This window comes from Coffea eugenioides, chromosome 2, assembly GCF_003713205.1.
Source record: "Coffea eugenioides isolate CCC68of chromosome 2, Ceug_1.0, whole genome shotgun sequence".
Taxonomy (NCBI): domain Eukaryota; kingdom Viridiplantae; phylum Streptophyta; class Magnoliopsida; order Gentianales; family Rubiaceae; genus Coffea; species Coffea eugenioides.
This window is the reverse complement of record NC_040036.1, coordinates 32,545,144-32,568,177: the sequence shown is the minus strand read 5'-3', so window position 1 is coordinate 32,568,177 and position 23,034 is coordinate 32,545,144. Positions and strand designations below refer to the sequence as shown.

At 36.5% G+C, this 23,034-nt stretch overlaps 2 protein-coding genes across 2 annotated transcripts; both read left to right on the top strand.

The window, feature by feature from the left end:
• The first annotated feature begins 1,372 nt into the window (after positions 1 to 1,372).
• Positions 1,373 to 12,706, top strand: LOC113762934. The gene is made up of 13 exons (XM_027306577.1): positions 1,373 to 1,555; positions 1,791 to 2,220; positions 3,471 to 3,648; positions 3,807 to 3,856; positions 5,182 to 5,274; positions 5,351 to 5,439; positions 6,182 to 6,260; positions 6,769 to 6,851; positions 7,400 to 7,478; positions 7,568 to 8,303; positions 10,872 to 10,952; positions 11,119 to 11,746; positions 12,058 to 12,706. Exons 1-13 carry the CDS (start codon positions 1,524 to 1,526, stop codon positions 12,191 to 12,193), a joined length of 2,694 nt encoding a protein of 897 aa, XP_027162378.1. The 5' UTR covers positions 1,373 to 1,523; the 3' UTR covers positions 12,194 to 12,706.
• Positions 12,707 to 16,042: 3,336 nt separating this feature from the next.
• LOC113761201 lies at positions 16,043 to 21,244 on the top strand. The gene is made up of 3 exons (XM_027304072.1): positions 16,043 to 16,348; positions 17,318 to 17,676; positions 18,476 to 21,244. The coding sequence occupies exons 1-3, from the start codon at positions 16,102 to 16,104 to the stop codon at positions 20,774 to 20,776; spliced, it is 2,907 nt and encodes a 968-aa protein (XP_027159873.1). The 5' UTR covers positions 16,043 to 16,101; the 3' UTR covers positions 20,777 to 21,244.
• Positions 21,245 to 23,034: the final 1,790 nt, after the last annotated feature.

The following is a 23,034-nucleotide window of genomic DNA, read 5'->3' as shown; positions in this document are numbered from 1 at the left end:
AGAAGGAAACAAACTTCCAAATTGGATTTAGGGTTTGCGGTACCAAAAATCTTTCCAATTTCATCCATTTTAGTTTAGGGTTTGCAAACTTAAGAAATAAGAACTTACCTCAATATGTATGAGCTCAAGTGGTGAAAGTGCCTCAATGGCTCCATCTCATTTAGGGTGGAAGATTCTGCTGCTCTGCCTTCGGTTAAAGTTGAACTCATCGATTGCAAGCTATCTAGTATCCACTGCGAATTCGAGAGGTTGAAGAAGAAAATGAGTTGCGCGTTGCGAGTTAAGTGTTGAAGACAAGAAGATGGAGCTGCGATTTGCAAAATGAAGAGAAGAAGATGGAGATGCAATTCTTGAAGATAAGGGTCTAAGACTTTGAGTGAAATGAACAAATCTGAATCAAAATGAAACATGGTTTTCCACTTTAAGATTTTTGAGTTACAATTTTTCATTTATGAAATTTCTAAGTCACCCCTGAAAAATGTTAAGAGAAACGGATGAAATGTCATAAAGTATCTAACTTGTATATTTAAAATAGTAAATTTATGAATGTATAATATATATAATAAATAAATATAAATTTACTCGAATAGGCTCGTCGAGCTTTCGAGTTCCAGAAAACTAAGTTTGAACTCGACTCGATCGTCTTTTCGAGTAGTTTGAACTCGACTCAAACTCGACTTTAATTGAATTTGAGTCGAGCCTATCGGATCACCTGTACCCCTAGTGGTGGATAGTGGTAGTGGATGAAAGAAGAAAAATTGTGATAGTAATTAATAATTTATATAGCCCCTCAGGGTCAGCTTAGTCGGTTGTCGGGTGGCCCTTTGGGTCATGCGACGCAGGTTCGAGTCTGGCCTCTCCTATCGCCTGGGTGCTCTTGGGGGGCGGGGTACTCCAGGTTCAGGGAGATTAGTCTGGCCAAGATGGGATACTCGCTGGGTTGACAAAAAAAAAAATTTAATAATTTATTTTTGTCAGTTGATTTGAAATTGTGTATTTTTATATTATTTTTCGAATTGTATTTGGAGTGCTACTATAGACACTAAATAAAAAATTAGCCTTTGAAAAAATCCCTAAATGCATACAGACCCTGAGATAATTAACCTTAACCCAAAATTCCCCAAGAGAGGGACCATATTCTCATACACTCAAACCCCTATGAGCTCAAAACTGAGTTCCCAAAACTCCACGGGTCAAATTAAAAAACCTTAAACCTCACCTATTGGCCCCCAAAATCCTTCATCGCGACCCCATAGCGCACGAAGCCCATCTCCACGATGTCCACATCCTCTCCTCCTCTCTCCCTATCTCTCCCTCTCTCTCCCTCTTTTCCCTTAAAACTGTTTTCCAATTTTTTCCCAACCCTCAAATGTTAATACCCTTTACTAGTGAAATACCACTACTATATTGGCTTTCTTTCAAATATTAGAAAAATAAAAAGAAATAAAAAATTAATCCCCCCAAAACCAACTCAACCCTGCCGTTAATCTCACTCAAAAATTTCAAAAACCCAAATCGTTCTAATGGCCTTTCATGTTGCCTGCCCAATTACCTGGTAAGTACTATGACTATTCCCCCTTCTATCACCCATTCTAATTTTTTTTAACCCTCCATAAACCCCCGTTCCCTTTCCCTTCCTCTCCAGCCCGATAGGGAGAAGGGTTCTTCTCGTATCCCACACTTTCTTTTTATTTTGAGGGTTTTTTAAGCCTGGGAGGGGGTTTTGTTTCGGTGGGTTTTGCATTTTTCCTTGATTTCTGATGTGGGTTTTGATGGGTTTTGTTTTGCAGTCGGAGAATTTGCTATTGCGAATTAGGGTTTCCGCGGAAGCTGCAGAAAGAGAGAGGAAAAGAGGAATTTCTGGGCGAAGTTTCACGAATTGAGGAGTTTATTAAGGACCCCTGGTTGTTGAAGGCCGAGGCGAATGCGACGGTGCAGGTTAAAGTTCCGAAAGTTGTTGTTGTTGCTCCGCCTGTGCCCCCTCCTCCGCCAATTGCAGCAGTTCAGAGAGCTGGGGCGCAGGTAGTGCCTGCGTCTGTGGTTCCGGCGGTGGTGGATGGTGGGGGAGGCGGGACAGGGGCAGGGGCAGGTGCAGCTGTTGGAGATGGGGATGAGGCGGCCTCAGCGCAGACTAAACGTGTGGCCTTGCAGAAGCAGGCTGCTGCTGCTTCAATGGTGGCCGAGGACTTTGCCAGGAGGTTTGAGTCTGGAGAAATGGTGGTGAGTTTTTTTTCAGTTTTTTGGACATAGATTTATGTTTGCCATTTATTGTGATTTTGTGTTTGGACTTGTTCTTGGTAATACAAATATTTTGCTGTTTTGAAGATCCAATTTTTTTTAGTTGAATTATGGTTTATGGTAATGTGGATGAAGTATCAGCCATGTTGCAGGTTTTCCTTTCGCATTTATTACGTGTGAACATGTTGGATGAAGTTGTTTACAGCATATGTGTAGTTCATTGTTGTTCGATTAGTTAATTTTTGTATTTATTGGTTACAGTTGTTGCTTTAGGTTCTGGTAAATGTAGTATTAGCCATGTCAATCGTTTTCCTTTCATATGCATTTCATGTGACCATGTAGGACCCTTGTTGCATTGGTTTGTCTCCACCATATTAGGATTTAATATGATTTTCTTTTTGTTTGTTACTATTGGCAAGTGGAATTTTGCGAATTGGATATTTTTGGTTAATAAGTGTGATTTAGAGAAAATGACTGCAACTGGCTTTCAGTGTTTTCTTTATGCTGGCCTTTCTTTCTTGTCAGTAAATTTTGTTTTGTGCAACTCTCTAGCATACAATTATTGCAGGACTTTATGTACTTCAGACTAAGATCGTTCAGTTTAGAAGCATCAATTGACAATTCAGTTTGTGATTAATGGGGTTGTTCTTTCCCCTTGCAGTTCGACTGACATGTTGGGCCAGCTGTTGGACTTACCTTGTTTTGGTTGTCATTTGGTCTTCTATGTTCTTTTTCTGTTTGGCGAAAACTTCTCATCCCAGTGATTCTACAAGCAAACTATTGTAGTTAAAGTTGGGCCATCTTGGATTTTACATTGTATGAATCCAAGCACAATTAAGTGATTTATCACAAAGCATATTGTTTTCTTGGCAGAAAAGTACTTGATAATTGTGTAAAGAAATATTGACAGTGATAGATATGTACTCTGTATTTTCTTGGTGTGTGCCATGCTTTTTATGTTGATTGCTGTGCATTTTTCTTTCCATTTTCTGTTGTTTAAATTTTTTGCTATGTCGAAGTTGCTCATGCAGTTTTTCACTGTGATGTTTCTTTTCAAAATAGTTGTACTTGGTTTGTTTTGGTTTGAGTGTTCATAAGAGATTATCCAGTTCATTAGTTAAGGATTACATGTTGCTATTACTACTTCATCAACTTTCTTGATTTTTTAGTTTTAGCGCATTACAGATGAAATAATTGGGTTCCGACTGATTTTTTGGCTTTTGATGCGATAGGGTCCTGTCAAAGATGATGCACAAGAAGAGCAGGGTCTGTCAAATGTCAAAGTAATGTGCCGCTTATGCTTCAGTGGTGAAAGTGAAGGAAGTGAAAGAGCAAGGAAAATGTTGCCCTGCAAAAGTTGTGGTAAAAAATATCACAGGAGCTGCTTAAAAGCTTGGTCACAACATAGAGGTAGAACTTCTGACTGTAAAAAATAAATGTGAAGTTTTGTATGATTCATATTTTTGGTGATGTTAATTCGGTAGATTTTAGAGGTAGATTGTCTGATCACAATCATAAAAATAATGTGAAGTTGTGTATGTTACATATAATTGATGATGATTTGACAGATCTTTTTCACTGGAGTTCATGGACATGCCCATCTTGCCGAATTTGTGAGGTAATTATTTGTTTAACGCCACTTAATTTTATGACAAGTTATGGTTCCTTGTCGTGAATATCTGCCTGAAAGCAAGCTAATAGGTTTTTGCATCACAATGTCTCAAATGTTAGTATGAGGACCTGCTTTCATTCTGGGCACCTTCAACCTATTATCTTTGTTAAATTGCCCATTAAGAAAGTGTTGGATGATTTTGCAATGTTACTGCATGCACCAAGTCTTTGATATCCTGCCAAAAGCATATAGTTGTTTGATTGTACTGAAAGAAAAGGTTAGATTTACTAATTTTCTCGTCAAAGGTTTATGTTTCTTGATGATGACTTTAGATTGTTAGTTGTGGTTATAATCTGGGCATTCATGCTATTTCTCAGCGCAGTCGGGTAAAGTTTGATGTAAGTGACTGTTATCTTATGGTCTAGGATCGTTGTTGAGAGATTTGATCTTATTTGATTTTAACTGTTTCAATTTTCTATTTGTTATGTGGCTTTATATTCAGATTACATTACGGGAGATTACTTGGTTCTTCTTGTTGACGAGCCATCAGTAAAACCATAATCAAATTGAAACAGGTTAACACCATTGTGATTAGGCTAAAAAATGACTGGCTCCTACTTGAATTTGATCTCATCACAGATACAAGCTTAGTACCTAAGTTTGATGTTGAATAAATATTATGTTCATTGAGCTTGAAAGCTTGACTTCATTTTTTCCCCTTTCCATAAATTTACACTTAACATGTTTTAAAAGCATTGATCAGTTGTGGGAAGGCACAGTAACTTTAAGCCGTCCTCTTATGCTTGGAATTTGTTTCTATACTTGTTTATATAAGGCACACCCAACTTTAGTGTTTGGACTTTCAATTTGTTTGCAATCACTAAAGGAGCTTAGTCAAGAAATAATGGAGATACTTTGGACCTTTCCTTATTTTGGTAGTTTGGATCACTGACTGCAGTTGCTTAGCGTGGCATACTTCCACGCATTTTTTAGTCATTACATGGTCACTGCCAGTTAAATCCTCCACAGAGATGACATTTCTTTACTTCTCTTAAATAATAAAGGAGCTGTGCGCTTGGGTTACTGTTGTCATTCTACCTGGGTGATAATATTTTTAACTGAAATTATGTTCAGTAGACCTGTTGCTTTCTTTTAATATAACCTTGTAGTCAATGTTGGCTGTATGCCTCTTCCCATGCAGTGGTGTTGAGTAGTTTTTGATGATAGTTGGTACACTTCTCCCCTACAAGATGTGTCCATAGTGCAATCAAAATTGTCTGTAATTCGATTGTGTCATCTTTCTGATTGGGTGATATATTCTATTACTCTAGGTCTGCCGAAGATCTGGGGATCCAAACAAATTTATGTTCTGCAAAAGATGTGATGGTGCATTCCATTGTTATTGTCAGCAGCCACCCCACAAGGTCTGTTGTCCATCATCTCTTAGGTTTATACTCTTGTAAATTTTGAATACATACTGTTGACTCTTTGGTTGTGCAGAATGTTAGTAATGGACCTTACTTGTGCCCCAAGCACACAAAGTGTCATAGCTGTGGTTCTAGTGTTCCTGGAAATGGCTTAAGCGTGAGGTAAGATGGACCTCCAAGTTATCATATTTACTAGGCCTAGGCTTCTTTTTTACTGAGCATAATGGTATTTTAGTTACTACCTGTAAATCTTGAACTGAAAAAAACTTAACATTTCCCATGTTTTGCAATCTGTTATATCTGCTTCCTTTGTAGGCTGATGAAAATTTATATATCCAATATATGGTGTAGAATTTATGAGTATTGAGAGTGGCTGTGTACTACTCGGACTATAGAATGTCTTGCACGTACTCGAAATGGAGACTCTGAAATTTGGATGGAGTCATGATTACTTCTCTAACTTGAGTAGCTAGTTCTTCAATTCTTAATCTGCCAATGTGGATTTAAGCATTTTACTTTGTTAAAAGATTTTTCTTCTTAAAGATGTTTTGGTTATTTATGTGGAAACATTTAAGTTGTCAATTAGAAAAGCATTAGCATATGAATTAACCTCTACTTGGAGCTGTTGTCGTGTTATGTAGCATCCTGAGAGTTCAACTTTCCAAAAGGAAAAGGTATATTTTGTTTGATTACCAAGTTGATTAAATTTTCCACTTTCTGTTTTATAAAAATTGCCCTAACCAAGGGATCTGTGTCAATGCATTGTAGTGAAATGTTGCTTGATTCTTTTGAAAGTATAGTATTAGATCTTCATCTTGAAGTGCTGTATGATTTACTTGCTAAAATCTATTTGAAGATCCACATGTGTGTTCTATTTTGGTTATTAGATTTGAAACTGCTGCAGGTGGTTTCTTGGCTACACATGTTGCGATGCTTGCGGAAGGTTGTTTGTGAAAGGAAATTACTGTCCAGTTTGCTTAAAGGTATGATGTTTTTTATGATAGTTTAACACATTGTCCTTATTTTATGTGCTCAACCCAATACTGTTCAGGCACATGCTTGGTCCTCTTTCTGTATTCAATTGATTGTACATGATTGTTTAAGTCAAGTGGATATTATGCACATACATCTGGGACCAGATTCTCCTGAATGTTTGAGAAATCCAAGTCCCCTTAAAGCTTATTTGCCTGTAAATGTTTCTGATGTATATGTTTGTTTTTTAACTATGTGGAAACATTTTAGTTTTCTTCCATGGCTATCTTTGGCTTTTTATAAATGGTATGGTATTCTCCTGTAGAAGTCTTTGTCTACTTAAATTTGATGACGCTAGTCTTTATATCATTGTAATACTTTTTTTAGATAGTTTGAGGAAGTTTTGCCCATACATTAAGGCTGATTTCCAAGGCTTGCCATTTTAATACCTGCTCTTGTTCTCACTCTCTTTCTCACTGAGGACTTAATGTTTCTGCTTGTTTTGCTCTTAAACAACAGGTGTATAGAGATTCCGAATCCACACCTATGGTCTGCTGTGATGTCTGCCAGCGCTGGGTGCACTGCCAATGTGATGGCATCAGGTTTACTTGAGCACTTTTAGCTAAATCTCTAGTTGGGGTGTATGTGGACTTTTTGTCATTCCATTTACTAGAGCCTAAAATCATAGATGAGTACCCGTCTAGATGAAGAGATTGGGGAGAAATTTTTCTTTTAGTTAGCTTTGGGCTTTTCTTCTTACTGCATAATTCAGAGAAAATTAAAATGACCAGTACTCATCTTTTGCTTATTGTTCACTCGAGAAATAAAATTTTGTATATGCTTATTTGATTTAGTATTGAATGAGTGGATTCTAGATGGTGTTCTTATATACTTTGTGTTTTTACTATTATGATTTTTGTTGCTTAGCTGCAGTAGAGTAAAATTTTTTTGTTACATCTGAAAATTTCTGTCTTAAGTGTCTAATATGGACCATTAGGCTAATGCTGGGTTGCTAAATGAGGTTTTCTTTCCTGCATTCTGCATTATCCTTTCAATATAGCTTTTGATGTGATGGCTGCTTCAGGAATTTAGTAGCAAAGGTTACTTTTTGAAGGTTCCTACTCTCATGTTTATTGAAAATTTTGTGCAGTGATGGTAAATATCTGCAGTTCCAAGTAGACGGAAATCTACAGTATGGATGTCCTACATGTCGTGGAGAATGCTACCAGGTATATTTTAAATTTTAAAGCATAACTGTTTCAAGGGGAAGGAGCAACTTTTTATATGGTAAACTTTTCTTTACTTTTTAACTTGCTAGGTTAAGAATCTTGAGGAGGCAGTTCAGGAGCTCTGGAGAAGGAGAGATGAAGCTGACAAGGATTTAATTGCAAATTTGAGGGCAGCTGCTGGGTTGCCAACGCAGCAAGAGATATTTTCTATCTCACCTTTTTCTGATGATGAAGAAAATGCACCTGTAGTGATGAAGAATGAATATGGCCGCTCACTGAGGTTTTCTCTTAAAGGAGTAGTTGATAAATCTCCTAAAAAGAGCAAGGAATATGGGAAGAAATCTTCAAACAAGAAGTCTGGGAAAAAGAAGGGGCATCTGATGTCTATTGACAGTGTTCACGAGGCACATCAGAATTTTGAAAGGCATGATGATGCTTCATCATTTGGTTATGATAATAGGACTGAACAAGTGCTTTCTTCTAGAAGTGGAGAACCTGATGGCTATTTTTCTCCTGTTGCTGGAAGTGTCAATGATGGAATGTGCTCTGTAAATCAGGCCGGGGTTTTGAAGCACAAATTTATTGACGAGGTTACAGCAAGCCATAATAATCGGGCTCATAAAACGGTCAAAATCAAGAGCAACAAACCTCAGGGGGGAGGTTTGGATAATGGGGATGATAGTGGAAATCAGAGTAACATGTCAAGGGCCACAAAGGGACCAAAGCTTGTTATACATATAGGTTCACGAAACAGGAACTTGACTACTTCGCCGAGGTCTGATGGTTCCAGCTACCAGAAGGACCAGGATATGACTACTTCAAATGGTATAGTCTTTATTCTTTGCCATCCTAATTGTAAAACTTCTGAACTTATTCGGAATATATGCCCGCTTATTATTAGGCAACCCCGATTAGACTTCTCCTTGGAGATGTTATTATATATGATGTTCTGTCTTAGTGCTTGGTTCATTTCTCGTAATTAGTAAATTAGGAAGTTAATATCTAACATATAATGTTGTGTCTTAGTGCTTGGTTCACTTCTCTCAATTAGTAAATTAGGAAGTTAATATCGAACACGAGTTTATGACCCATGAGTCCATGACTTGCATTAATGTGATGGATGTTTAGAAGTTCAGTTTTGAGTCAGAAATGGGATGTGGGGCATATGTTTTCATTTTTTAACATGTCACTTTGAGCAATTTCTTCTAGTGGACATTCTGTATGAAGCCTGCTCATGAATTTTACTATCCTCTCTTGTGTTTCATATGACTGTGGATCCACTTCCTAATAAATCTTCCTTTGATTTACTTTTCTCTTGTTGGTAAATTGGTCATGTTTTTACTAAAAGCAGGCTTCATATGGATTAGGTGTTTTTGGGGGCCATTTTTCAAAAATTACGCTGTAGCATTATATGTGAAAAACTTGTTATGGGGGTGTTTTTAAAATTTAAAATTTTATTGGGATATCCATACTTACTATGTGTAAAGGGAGAGTAAGCGGTTTGGGTAAACATTTATTATCACTTTGTGAACTTCCCTTTTTGCCCTTGTAAAAACCACTCTTACTTTAACTACCTATACATATGTTGTCAAGATAACTACCCATAACTATTTTTTATTTTTAAGTATATGTTTTCAACATAACAAACCTTAAACATCATAACTACCAATATAGAATTATTTTATGAAAAAGATTTGAAAGATTAAAGTTTCCTTCAGTAAAAAAAAAAATCTATACTATATATAAAGGGGGAGCACGGGGTTTAGGGTAAACATTTATTGTCACTTTATGAACTTCCTTTTTCCCCTTATTAAAAGCTACTCTTACTTTAACTACCTACACATATGTTGTCAAGATAAACTACCCATGACTATTTCTTATTTTTAACTATTTAAGTATATGTTTTCAACATAACTAACCTTAAACATTATAACTACCAAAATAGAATTATTTTATGAAAAAGATTTGAAAGATTAAAGTTTCCTTCAGTAATAAAAATTTTATATAAAATATATGACCATTTTGTCTTTTTTATTTTATTGTACACACATTGAGTGTGCATTTAACACTAGTTTTTAAAGATTTTTTAAACTTCTTACCAACCACCCACAACAACCACACACCACTACCCGCCACTGCTACCACCGCCCCCTCCTTTCTCCTCCCTCTTCCCCCTTTCCCTCTCCCCCCCCCTCCCCTTCCTTCCTTCCTTCCTCCTCCCTAGTTAAGGAGCAAAGGTCTATCGGCAGTGTACTAGAATAGGAAGGTGCACTATAGAAGAAGAGAGAAGGGAAGACTCTTTGAGTGTATGAAAAGAGCTTAAAGCACTCTCTAAAACTTTGAAGTTCTGACTGACCAGCCAGAAGGAATCAATGAATGTGATTAACACGGTCTCGGTGAAAGCTGCAAAGGATAAAGACTTGAGGCAAATTGGACACTCGATCAGGTCCTCTTTTCCAATCCTTAAGGGACACTGACTTAATAGCCGAAATCCCTGGGAAGCATTATCCAAAATTATCCTTTTATTCCTCACCCCAAAGACATCCACTCTGTTGGGGATTTTAATAAGACTGTTGTCTAGGATTCTGGTGGTCATGACCAGATCCGGTCATGGGGAGAGGGGAGGGGAAGAGGGAGGAGGAAGGGGGAAGAGAGAGGAGGGCTTGGGGGGCAGTGGTAGGTGGTGGTGGATGATGGGTGAAAGAAGAAAGAGGAGTCATTTTTTTTTTTTTTTTGTTGAATTAGGAGTGTTTTTGGAGTGTGTTACTATAGATTCTAAAAACAAAAACAAGTATATTTAAAACAATGCAATCCATACAGGGCGACGAGTTTTGTAAATTTTTATTGCTTGGAATAGGCAAGCATTTGTATTAAAGTGACAACTGGAAGAGCTAGTAGATTACGTTAGTGGGAAGTAGCCATTTAAATGATTTGGTGGTTGTGCAAAAGGAGCTGGATTCAGGCTTACTTAGTAATGGGTTTTGACTTACCAAAATTGAAGACTTTTTCTACAGAGAAGAAATGGAAAAAGGTAGAAGTTTCTGCTGGCATCAAATGACAATTGTGGTTAATTAAGGTTTTATGCTTCAAACATTTCAGTAAGAAAGTTGTAATTGTACATACAGATGCAAATTTTGATGCCTAACTTTGAAAAGCAAGTTGGTAGATCCTAAATTTGAAGTTGTCAATGAAAGATCTTGCTGCTCAAACTTCCTTTCTATGAATGTATTGCCAGAGAATGTCGATGCAGAATTGTTTTGGAGATATGTAGATATGAATGATCAGTCCAACTAATTTTTGTGTTTGCATGGATGAAAATTTCCTATATACTGTTTCTGTGCGTGATAGCCAAATGATGTTATCTCATGTTTATTATGTCTTTCTACTGAATAGGAAGCGAAGACGTTGGCCAACCTAGGAAGAATGAATCTGTGCACAGGCAAGAGAATGCATCTAAACATACTGATGGAAAAGGTTTGTTACTCAAAGATCAATTTATTTCTTTTTGGTTTGCAGTTATGGAATGTTTTATTCATATCTACATAGCTCCTCCACTGTCACAGCATTAATTATATTATAATCAGTGGAAAATGTCACCTGCATGGGTCAAAGTGTGATATGATTTTCTCGTGCATTGCAGCAACTGTTGCTGATCAAAAGAAAGGTCCAAAGCTTAGAGGAAAAGATGGTAACTTGATAAAGATCAAAAAAGCTAACACCGAAGCTGGTGACATGCCTCCCAAATTTGGAGGAGCTAAATTGTTGGATGAAGTTGAACAAGTTTCTGGATTAAACACACGGGCTCTAGGGAAAAAGAGCACGGAGGTTAGTGCAACTGGAGTAAGGATAAAATCTGAATTTCCAGCCTCTAGAACCAATAGATTTTCATCAGTGCCTGCATGGGACAGTAGGCCTGGTGCTTTGGCTGATGTGAGTGATGATGGTAATCACGCACCTATATCAAATTCTCAAAAGGAATCGAAGCCGCTGCTCAAACTCAAATTTAAGAATCCTATATCTGAAAACCAGAGTACTTGGGCTCCTCCTAAGGAGGATGAGAGAAGTTCTGTTAAGGGGCAAAGATCCAAAAGAAAGAGGCCCTCACCTCCAAGGGAAAAAGTGTCAACCAAGAATGAAGATGATGCGTCACGAGTATATGGAGACAGAAGTATGGATGAGATCATGGATGCTAATTGGATACTCCAGAAGTTGGGTAAAGATGCTATGGGGAAGAGAGTGGAAGTTCATCAACCATCGGACAATTCCTGGTATGCTTCATTTTTTTCCCCTACCTTCTATGTAGCCCTCTTGCCTTTCAATTGATTTCCCCTTGTTCCCCCGGACCGTTAGGATGTCCATTTCCCTCAGTGCAGTCTCGTGAATATGAAATCTGTTGTTTCATAGTACAGTTTGTATCCGGAACTTCAAAAGCTAAACTATTTAACCTTTTGGCTTATGAGTGTTAATTTTGAACAAGATAGCTGTTAAAAGAAAGAAGTGATGAATTTTGGACTAATCTTTTTAATTTTTTTAATTACTTTTTGTTTACCTTTTTTTTTTTTTTTTTAAAATTTTCCAGGCATAGAGGAACAGTAACTGAAGTGTTTGAAGGCACATCATTTGTCTCAGTTGCCCTCGACAATGGGAAGGCCAAGAACTTGGAACTTGGCAAGCAGGGAATTCGTTTTATATCTCAGAAGCAAAAGCGACAATGAGTGACAAAATTAACAGTGGATGATAGTTCCATTTTTTTGGAGGTTTATATTACATAGTGCAGAGTAGCAAAAGCTTTGAAGATATGAAGACTAGACTCTAGCAGTAGGTTTTTTTGGATTTAATATAGGCGTACTCTTCGGTGGCAATTCAACCCCTGCCTCCGAAGCTGTGACAAATCTGAGCACTTTTTGATTTATTGCTCAAATTTGGGGTGCTTCAATGTGTCCTGGGTCTCTGTGCAGCTAGACTTTATTGAAGGACAAGTGCTGCTCCAATTTGTCCATTTCCCTTCTTTTATTTTTCTTATATACGCCTTGATTCTTATTTGAACAGCTGTACTAGAGAAAGAGTTCAAACCACCCTTCAAACGTGCGTTTGAGCCTAGCCATTTAGTTTGTGCTGTATTTGTAGTGAATGGCGCTCAGACTTGCAGTATAGCCTTTGAGCTGCTAATACTTGCTGTTGTACAGGAAATATATCCAATAAAGATTGACATTTGATTAAGAACTACAGTTCTTGGAAGTTCTTGTAAGTTACATAAGAATGGTATTAATTGCTCATCTTTGTTTTGGGAGCGAACAAGGTTATTCTGCATTTGGGAATTTCTTGGTTTCATTGGACTATTTGGCTAGAGTTTGGTTTAATCAGATTGAGTGCAGCTATGCCGGAACGTTTAGTTGAGAATGCCTAATGCTCCTTATGCTAAGAGTCAGGTGTTTTGGAACAATGAAAACAGTTACCAGGCGTTTCCCGTCTTTTTTTTTTTTTTTTTTGGTCTATTGTCATAATCTATACCTACTTCTATTCCTAATCCTATTCTAAACTATATTAGGGGGTGACCCGATAGGGTCACAGGGGATTTTTTTTGGGTCCTGCTCGAGTTTGGGAGAATTTAATCCAGTTCTCACATTATATACGAACTAATTCTCAGTTATCTTGAATCAGTGCTTTCTCTCGGCCACAAAAATATGACATTGGAAGAGATCTCAAGTTTTATGCCAACGATCAGACAATAAACACTCTCTTGCGACTCTCTTAGTAGGTGGCAACTGATTAACGGACAAAGCAAAGTCGAGACAAGTTAGCTCAACTGGTAAGGATGAACCATTTTCTGCTAGAAGTTGGCTCAACTGGTATGCATGGATAATTTTTTGATTTGGAAGTTGACCCGATTGGTAAGACTTGACTACTTTCTCATAAAAAGGTAGCGTGTTCAAATCTTGCTGTCCAATTCCTTGCAAGCAACGTAGCAACTGATCAACACATTAAGTAAAGCCCACTAACCCTAGTCTATAGTGGTGATCAAAGACGAACCTATCCGAACATTTTTCTGCCAAAAAAAAAAAAAAAGCAAACAAATATTTAGATTATACATTGATAACAATAAACATTCACTTGGGTCTTCTCTAATTTGTTGGCAATTGATCAACACATTAAGTAAAGCCCACTAATTTTCAGATTTTACATTCATATGTTTATAAAAAGCAGGGTAAAATATCAGGATGACCCTCAAATTAATGAGTTAGTTGACTTTTAGCTCTACAACTATTAAGTACATATTTTTGTCTCTCGAAATTGTAAAAAGGTATATTCCTCACCCTTTTGGTTAGAGATAATTTTAGAAACCTCCCCAAGATTTATGTTGATATTTCTTGGCATCCCAAAAGTTTCAAAAATATCACTAACCTTTTCTAAAATCATACATTTTGTAAAATCTCGCCCTTGTATCATTAAAATATTCTTATAATAATCAATTAACGAGAAAGATATATATTTTTATACTAGTTCTACCCTTTTGTGTTGTTTTACATTGAATTTTCTATCAAATTGATAATGTATAATATGAGGTTTACATGTTTTGCTTAAAAATTTTCTTTTACATAATATTTTGTCTAAAAATTATTAAAGCAGTGAAGATATTTTGTCAGTTCGTGTGCTATGATAGCTATTAATGGTCCCATCTCACTGATATGGGAGTTGAGTAATATTTCTAAAACTTGAAAGGTGCGAAGTGGCATTACCATAAATCTCATGAGAGGTTTCTGAAATTATCTTTAATCAATAGGGTGAAGAGTATTTGTTTTACAAGTTCATCGATCAATTATATAGTTTGGACGTCATTCAAATTTTTTACCCTAAAAAGTATCCCCCATACCACCACCAATACGGAAGAGAGGCATTACATTCAAACAAATATCTACAAGATAAAAATGTCATGAAGGCGTTTAAATTAACTGCATTTTTTTTTTGGGTAAAAGTTATAATTATAGGCTAGTCTCATAGAGTGAAGTTAATCTCATGTCTAGTGTTTCAGAATGGACCGCATATATATATATTTTTTCTTTCTAATGGAAATTAGCATGTTTAAGCTAGATAGGGGAGGTTAGGCAACCTATTAACTTAACCTCACTATATTAACTTGCAATAATGGACTTACCCTAGTTGTTTATTAGGCCCCAAAATTTGAGGTTGAGGCAGTTATTTGTGTGTTTGCTTGATTATCTCAATAACAATTCGACTTAACTCGTTTATACCTCTATCAATAATTACGTTGGAAAAAAAAATCAATTACCTCATAATTAAGAATGACAATAGAGCAGGTTTGTAGCAGCCAAGGGACACCTATTTTCACACAACTCCCCCAAATCAGCCCCATTCCTCTTACTGGTGCCCATTTTTAATTTTTCTTTTTAAATGGTGATGTATTTAATCCCAAGAATAACATGTTTAATGACGTGTCTAATTAACCCCAAAAAACCATTACTAATAAGAAACTCCTCTAAACTGGGAAAACTACACTTGTGATGCTACTACTTTAAAGCTTTATATCCAATTTAACAGCAGTAAATCATGGCACAACTTGCAAACTGGTCTTCTCATAGGCCACAATTTACTACTAAACTATTAGTCAATAAACAAGGCAGGAGCAAAGTTTACCCAAAGCTAGTAGCATGTATAATAATAACATACAAAAACTGAATATAATTGCAATTATGGAGATCTAGGGAGAGTTTGATATAACTGAAGTTTGAAATCTAAAAATTAAGTGCTGAAGGTATTATGTCGCCGAATTGATTAAATTATATATGTTTGATAACTGATTAAATTACAATATTTAATTAAAATATTGAACAAATAATATGTTTTTATCTTTAAAAATAATTACCTTTATTTGTGTATTTGGAGAGAAAGAGAAGTATATGAGAGAGAGAGAGAGAATAATGAAACAATTTAGAGACAGCTTATTTATTAAGTGTGTGTGTTTGTACGTGGGCATACGTATTTGTAAGTCCTACAAAAAGAGAATAAATGTGCATTTTGGGTTAGAACTTGTACGAAAACTATGATGTTACGTGTGTGAAAAGTGAAGTATTTTTTATAGTCAATTTAGAAAATTCAATGAAAATTTTTACTTAAAATTTCGTACACAAATTAAGTAGTAGCTTAATATATGAAGTGGTAAGACATTTTTATTATCAAACATGCTGAATTCAAAAAATTTTAAATGAATTAATTTTTAGCATTAAATAGAACTATCAAAACCCACTCTTAAATTTATTCTAATTAAGACTAATTTATAATTATTATATTTATCTCATATTATTTATTCATATTTGTTAAGTGACGTGGGGATGAAACTAGAGCAGGAGAGTAAAATCTCCATGGAAAATTGTCACCATGAGCCCAAATTACCAGACTTTCCATGGTAAATGAAAATTAGCATCTTTATACCTTTTACTCCCACCAAAAGGAAAAGGACCAAAAAAAAAATTAATAATAATAAAAAGCAGAATGAAAGGAGGAAGTAGATGAAAGCTTAGAGCATAATAAACATACAAAAAATCAGAATAAAAGCCCAAATTTCCATCACAGAAAAGAAAGATCAAACAAACAAACACCCACAGCCATGGAAACCACTACTGAGATTCTTCACAGCAGCAGCAGCAGTAGCATTAGTGACAGCAGTAATAACGATAATGGGCCATGGAGCGCCGAAACAACATGGGCAATCGCTTCCGGGTCTCTAGAAAGCTCCGTCACCTTCGATTCGTCCCACGATTCTCCGGAACAACCCGAGTCCGATTCCCCTCGGAAGTTGCCTCCGCTTATCCTAAACCCTCCCGCACCGGATTCTGGCCCCTGCGAAATTAAGCGTGAGTGAATTATGAATTTCGGTTTTTACGTTTGTTTATGAGATTCAATTTTTTTTTTCTGGAGTGAATTTTTAAAATTGGTAGAATTGGTGAGGATGGTCTTAATTTGATTGTCCGGTTCATTTCTACATTTTTGTATTGCAATTATTAGGGTTTTTGAAGGATATTTTTTTTTTTTAAGTTTGATTTGGGAGAATATTAAGTAATCACAAATCAGGGGTAGGCAATTTTGGATATGTCTATGATTATTTGTATGTGTTCTTCTCTTAATTATTAGGATGTTGATCAGTGTTCTGGAAAATGCATTATACTAAATTGCTGAACACACAGTATATTGCACGTGCGCGCGTGCAGATTAGCTCCATGAAAGTAATACCTTTTGAGAAAATCCGTTCTTAATGGGAAGTTAATTTTTAAGTATTTTTGATACTCATTGCTTGCTTTCATTTTATGGTTTTACATTTCCACGTGTATTACTACAAAGTTGGATTTTATCGTATAGCAGTTGCTATGGTTTAGTTAAAAACTTTTTGTAAATGGCTTCATTTGGTAATCAATTGTTGGATTAGGGTAGAGAAGAATATCAAGTAACGAGTACTATGAGAATTAAAGGCCTTCAAATATGTGTTAAGGTTCTTATTCTTCTTTGTTTAATGTTTATTTGGTTGTGTAGGAGGTGCTGTTGTGTGACATTTTATTTTTAGGCTTGGTGTGTTTAATCTTGTTGTATGTCAAGTTCAGGGATGGTGTTTCTTTTGTTGCAAACAAGAACTGCAAAGAATTATGAGCCAAATTGATGGACAGGGATAAAAAGAGTTTTTACCAATTATCTAATAAAAATCACGTCATAAATTTATATTGTATCATACTGTCATTGTATAGCTGTTGCATGTCATGTGTTTTTCTAGGTGAAAGATAAATTAGGTTTATCTAAAAATGTTTTGATCCTTGACAATCTTGGGTGTGCAGTACATTTGTTGCAGAAGTACAATATTCGGCAAATTTATGTTCGAAGTACTGCTCGTGTATATGAAGTGTATTGTGCACAATCTAAGAATAGTGGGAATGAGTACCTCTGTACTGTTCGCTGTAGCATTGCTGAAAGAGATGAACAAGTACTCCAAGCAGTCAATGTTGAAGAACTTTCTAAAGAATGTGTGAAACATGCTGCCGTAGGATTACCTGAAGAGAAATCTTCTGGTGGAGAACATAATGCCCCTTCTGACGATGATTGGGTGGAGGTTAAAGTTGTTTCCTCTCCAACACTTGAGAATGGAACAGGATCTTTGTCAAATGAGACAATTTCCAACACAGAGAGGCACATTCAGGTATAACTTTTTTTTTTTTTTTTCAAATTATGTTCAAAATGACCTATTATTTGCATCTCTTCTTGATTTTCATTTTGCAGTTTTTTTCAGATTGAATTGACTGTTTGTAGATTTTGCTAGTGTTTTAGCCTCCCAGGGGAGGCTGGAAAGTAACAGTTAATTGTTATCTGGTGAAACATAATAATTAACTGTTACTCAAATAAAAGCTATACAAGTATTAAAAGTCCACCTGCAACTGCTTCTTTTTCTGTTCTAGGTGTGTACTTTATTACTCAATGATATATTTGAAGGGCCGTCCTACTGCCAAAAGATTCACATGGATTTACTCTGCCAACAAAGACAATAAGAGTAGAGGGAAAATACGACTCTGGTTTCTTTGATTTAATGCAAAAGTGAAAATGCTTCAGTCTTACAGTACTTGCTGAAATATACGAATTATAAAAGCTTTTTCCTATATGATACTGACCTGGTAATTTAGTTTTGGTTAAAAATTGGGACAGCTGATTGACAGGAGGCACGAGTGTCCAATTATTTCTGATATTGCTTTAACCTTCCTTTCACTGGTATAGTTAATTTTTTTAATGCCATGATTATTTGGAAGTAATCCAAAACTGTATCCTTACTTTATCAATATGTATAAAATGTCATTGTGTGGTTAAGGAAAATACTGTATCAACATTGTATAAATTGTCATTGCATGATTAAGGTTGTGAAGTTGATGCATGTCTGTGATGTTTTTGTACTGGCATGTGAGCTTTTCAGTTGACATAGATGACCTCTCTTTGTTATTGTCTTTCAGGATTATTATGAGGCTACAGTAGAAATCAGTGACTCGGACCCTTGCACATCTCTTATCATTCGTTTACTGTCACTTCAGAATAAAGGTGTTGTGTACATTGATGAAGTGTACATTTATGCTGAGCTGGTTGATTCAACTGATTCAGAAAGTCTGGCTCCTCAAGTAAATGGTGCAACTGGAAGTTCTTTAATGGCCATGTTTGTCCCAACATTACTTCAGATGTCTAAATCTTGTGTAAGTCCAACTCAAGGTGAACAGCCTTCTGACAAATTGGGAAAGGCCAGTAAAGTGGAAAACTTACCAAAATCAATTGATGTAAATGAAAATCCAGCTTACTTTTACCAAGGTCAAAAGTTCTGTGCTGATCAGCAATACATAAAATTGCAAGATGTGGGTGGGTCTAATGCAGAATCAGTTAAATCTGTGCTTCCTAATCAGACTGTAAAAGAAGATGAATCTTTTGATCCTGTTGTGAAAAATGAGTCTCCGTGCAGTCGTATTGAGAAAGTTCTGGAGCAACTTGTGTCTCGAGTGAGCAGAATCGAAGAAGTTTGTTTGAGGTTTGAAGAAAACATGCTTAAGCCCATAAACAGCATGGAATTGAGGATTCAACAGGTTGAGCAACAGCTAGAATCACTTACCAAGAACTCTCACGATTCTGGATTTCCAACTGGCACTAGGATTTGTGCTCCATCATTTTCATGTGAATCAAATTCCAGCTCATTCCATAATGGTGGGAGTGACTGTCAGCCTTTTAGGGGACCAGAGTTGGAAAGAAAGGAAATACCTTCTGTTGCTTTTGCGAATCCATCTGATGGCTTTGCTAACTCAGTGAATTCCCCACGTTTCCTTCCAAGTCTTGTGGTCAGTGTCCCCGAATTTTCTTGCGGTGATGATGAGCAGGATGATGATGTACTGGAATCTGTCAATGAAAATAATGAAGATGATGAAGTGTTAAAGCCATTGAAGGATTCATCTGGGGAAAGAAGGAAAATCGATGATATCTTGGCTGCAGCACTTTCAACATTCTTATCTTCGGCCAGTGATCATCCTTCTAGATGTGAACAAACTTCGATGGTTGCTTCTGATACTGAGATAATTAGCAAAAGGGGGCAAATGGAAAATCTTCAGATTCTTCCAAGCAACGCTCATGAAGCTGCTGCCTGTATAACAGTCAGTGAAGAGCCTCCGAAGTATACCCAAATATTAACGGTTACTGCCCCTGAATTCACTTCTGAGGAAAATGGCGGCGAAGAGGATTCAGTGTGTGCCCAGCCTCCTACTACTGAGGCTTCTAGTTTCGCTAGTAAGAAGAGTGAAGATAACAGTGAAGTACCCTTTTGTGATGCTGAAATTGAAGTTTCTGAGGTTACTTCAGACTCATCTGATTTCTTTGGAAACAAGTCAGCATCTGATCTATTATCAATCTCTAATGCTGTTCTGCTTACTGGGCGTGGAGTTCCAAACAACATTCTACCTGGTGATGCCCACTCTGGAGGAGCTCATGTTCAAGATCAATCTTTGCAAGAAAGCACTACCTTCAGTTCATTGAGTTCAACAGCTGATCAAGCCAAAGGGTCTGTGGAAACTGATGTTTGTGAGACTATAAAGGAGACTAATCAAGGGCAACCAAGCACAGTTTCATCACCTACAAAGAAGAATGTCCACTCTTTAGGAGCCGATGTGCAAAACCATTTCTCCAAAGAGGATACTACCAGCAGTCTCTTGGAGAGATGCATCAGTCTGTCTGCTGACAGAGATAAGAACTCTGTACAAAGTGATGTTTGCCAAACTATTGAGAAAACTGGTATTGACTCAGATGAAAGCAAGGATGTTTTGGAAAAGTACTTTGGATGCCATACAAGTGGAGGTTCTCACAAAGAAAGGATTGCTGCTGGTGGTGCACATGGTATTGCTGCTGAAGGGCCTGAAAAATATATGCTGCAAAATGTTTCCAGAACTGGTTCTTTAGTTGATTTTAAATTACCCATCTTAGATGTGCAATTTGCTGCTCATGAAAATTGCAGTACCCAGCCCCCTCTCGAAGCTCTTCTGAGCGATCTGTCAGAATTCAGTTTTGGTGCAAACTCTATTGGTAAAGGTGGTGGTGACCTGGACACAGCAAAGGAAATGGATAACCTTTACAGGGACGATTGTGAAACAATAGATCCGGTAACTAGCAGAAGTCTTTTGGTGGACTTGGGCATTTATGATATAGTTGTCAGTTCAGACGAAGAAAGTGGACTTGATGATTACCGTAATACCTGCAATCATCATGAAATGGTTGCAAGTCTCATCTGAGACTGCTCTCTTTGGATACAAAGCGTTTGTGCATATGCTCTATGGGTACCAGTCCTGAACATAGATTTCTTATATGGTAGTTATATGGTAAGCTCAGTATTTGCAACTTTGGCTGAATTTCCTCTTCATCTGCCTGTATGAGCTTCATTCTGCCGCAGGAGCGTTGTCCAATTGGGCATTAGCATGTTTATGTTGCCAACTTTCATTGTCAGGATGTAAAGCTTAAATTATTTACTTAAGGTTGGTTAAATATGAACACGAGTTTGATGATCAATATATGGATCCTCCTGGCTTGAAGCGGACAACACTATCTTGGTCTGCAGCAGGTAATTAGAGTTTACCACTTGCCTTTCGGTTTGCACAGGCTTGTTTCTTCATGATCCTTTTATTTGACTGCTGTAGTATTAATAATGCTCACCATATCTTTGGGGATCGTCAACTCAGAGATCTTGATTCTTGCATTGAAAACGATGGTCCTTCTGATGACAGCGAATGCAAAACTGGTCAATGTGTCATTAGTTTGAATAATTTTACTTCAAAATAAATAAATAATCGTGGTTGTATAGAAGAATTTTTATGATGCTGTAATATCAACCTCCGACCCCAACTAACTAAGGCTCAGAAGACACTTGAAACAAGTTTAGATATTATGGGTTGTAATATTAGTAGCCAAGCTGCTGTCATTTGGGGGGAATGCGCAAGTGAAAGGTCACTTTCCACTTGCATTGGAAAAATAAAGTTGCTGTTGTTTTTACCATATTAACTCTTTAGAAGTCAAACCTTATCACATTGTCCACATTTTGCAGTTTTCACAAATGAGAGACATTATTATTATTATGGTTTATGCTGTGATCCAGCATCGTTGGGGAGCTGTGACTGGTTAAGGCACAGACTTTGACAAATCCCCAGCTCTGTTCATTCTCTTGTACAGTTGCAATAATTACTAAAAGCAGTTTAATAAAGAAGACAATTCTCACGATGGAATAATTTGTTTTTGGAACTTGTAGTAGTATTATAGTGATTGTTCTTCTTGTCACTACTCACTAGTACTTGCCAAATAAGGTGAAGCTACTAATGAACGAATTGCATCTTCAGCTTAATAAAGAAAAAATGTGTCACAAAACTCGTACTCCCTCTGTTCCATTTTGATAGTCCTAATTTTTTTTCCACACAATTTAAGAAAAAGTTGGAAAAACAAATTTAGATTGTTATTTTTTCTAAAATACCCTTACATTAAATAGAGTACAACTTTATATTAATTATTCATGGAAACTTGAATTGATGGTTTATGAGAATTTGAATTGATGGTCAAGAAAGAATCAAATCCTCATTTTACATTAAATGGGGTAGGTTATATTCAATAACAATCTATATTAAATAAAGTAGTTTATATTAATAACAACCTACATTGAATGAGAGTATTTTAGAAAAATTAAAAAGAACGAAGAAAAAGTGGACTATAATTTGGGACAGACGAAAAAGGAAACAGGATTATCAAAATGGAACGGAAGAAATAATAATTTTTTTTGAAGTATTGAAGACAAAATTTGAATACTAACAAACTGAACTGTTCCTAAAACAAAAGATTTTGGAAGTGTAGACTGAGCAAGTCTTCCTGTCTCTTGGGGGTGACGAAGCATCCATCCATTCTTTTTGGCCCTTAGGAAAAAACTTGTTTTAATTCAATTCTTGCTTACTGTCCATGTACAGACGGAGCAACGTTTTAAAGACAAAAAGATAAAAGACAAAATGACTGTTTCAGAATTTAATGAGATTAAACCACTGGGCATTTTAGAACTGTTCCTTTGTCCTATTTCCTTCCTTCAACTTCATATCTGCTATAAAAGTTCTTAATGTTAACAAACAACACCTGGCTGCGCTGCCAATTAATTTACACTACTGTTCCAAGCTCTGGCATCTAAAACAACAGTTAAAAAGGGGGCACTAAGTTACAAAATATGTCAATTATAGAGAAGGCTCCCTGAATCAATCCAAAAATCCCAAAAGCCTCCTTTTTCCACACATCAGAATCTACAAAAATCAGTGCACCCCACCACCATGAAAACAAAATTGAGGCACTTAGCCACCATTCCCCCCACTATTGTTCCATTGGTCCCCTTGAGGCCCTTAAAAATTAGTAACTTGTATATATGATAGGACATCAACAGTTGAGGTGTCTAATCGTCTCAAATGGTTAGGCAACCATAATTATTCAAGGTTGAAGTAGTACAATTTTGCACTAATTATGTCAAGGTTTG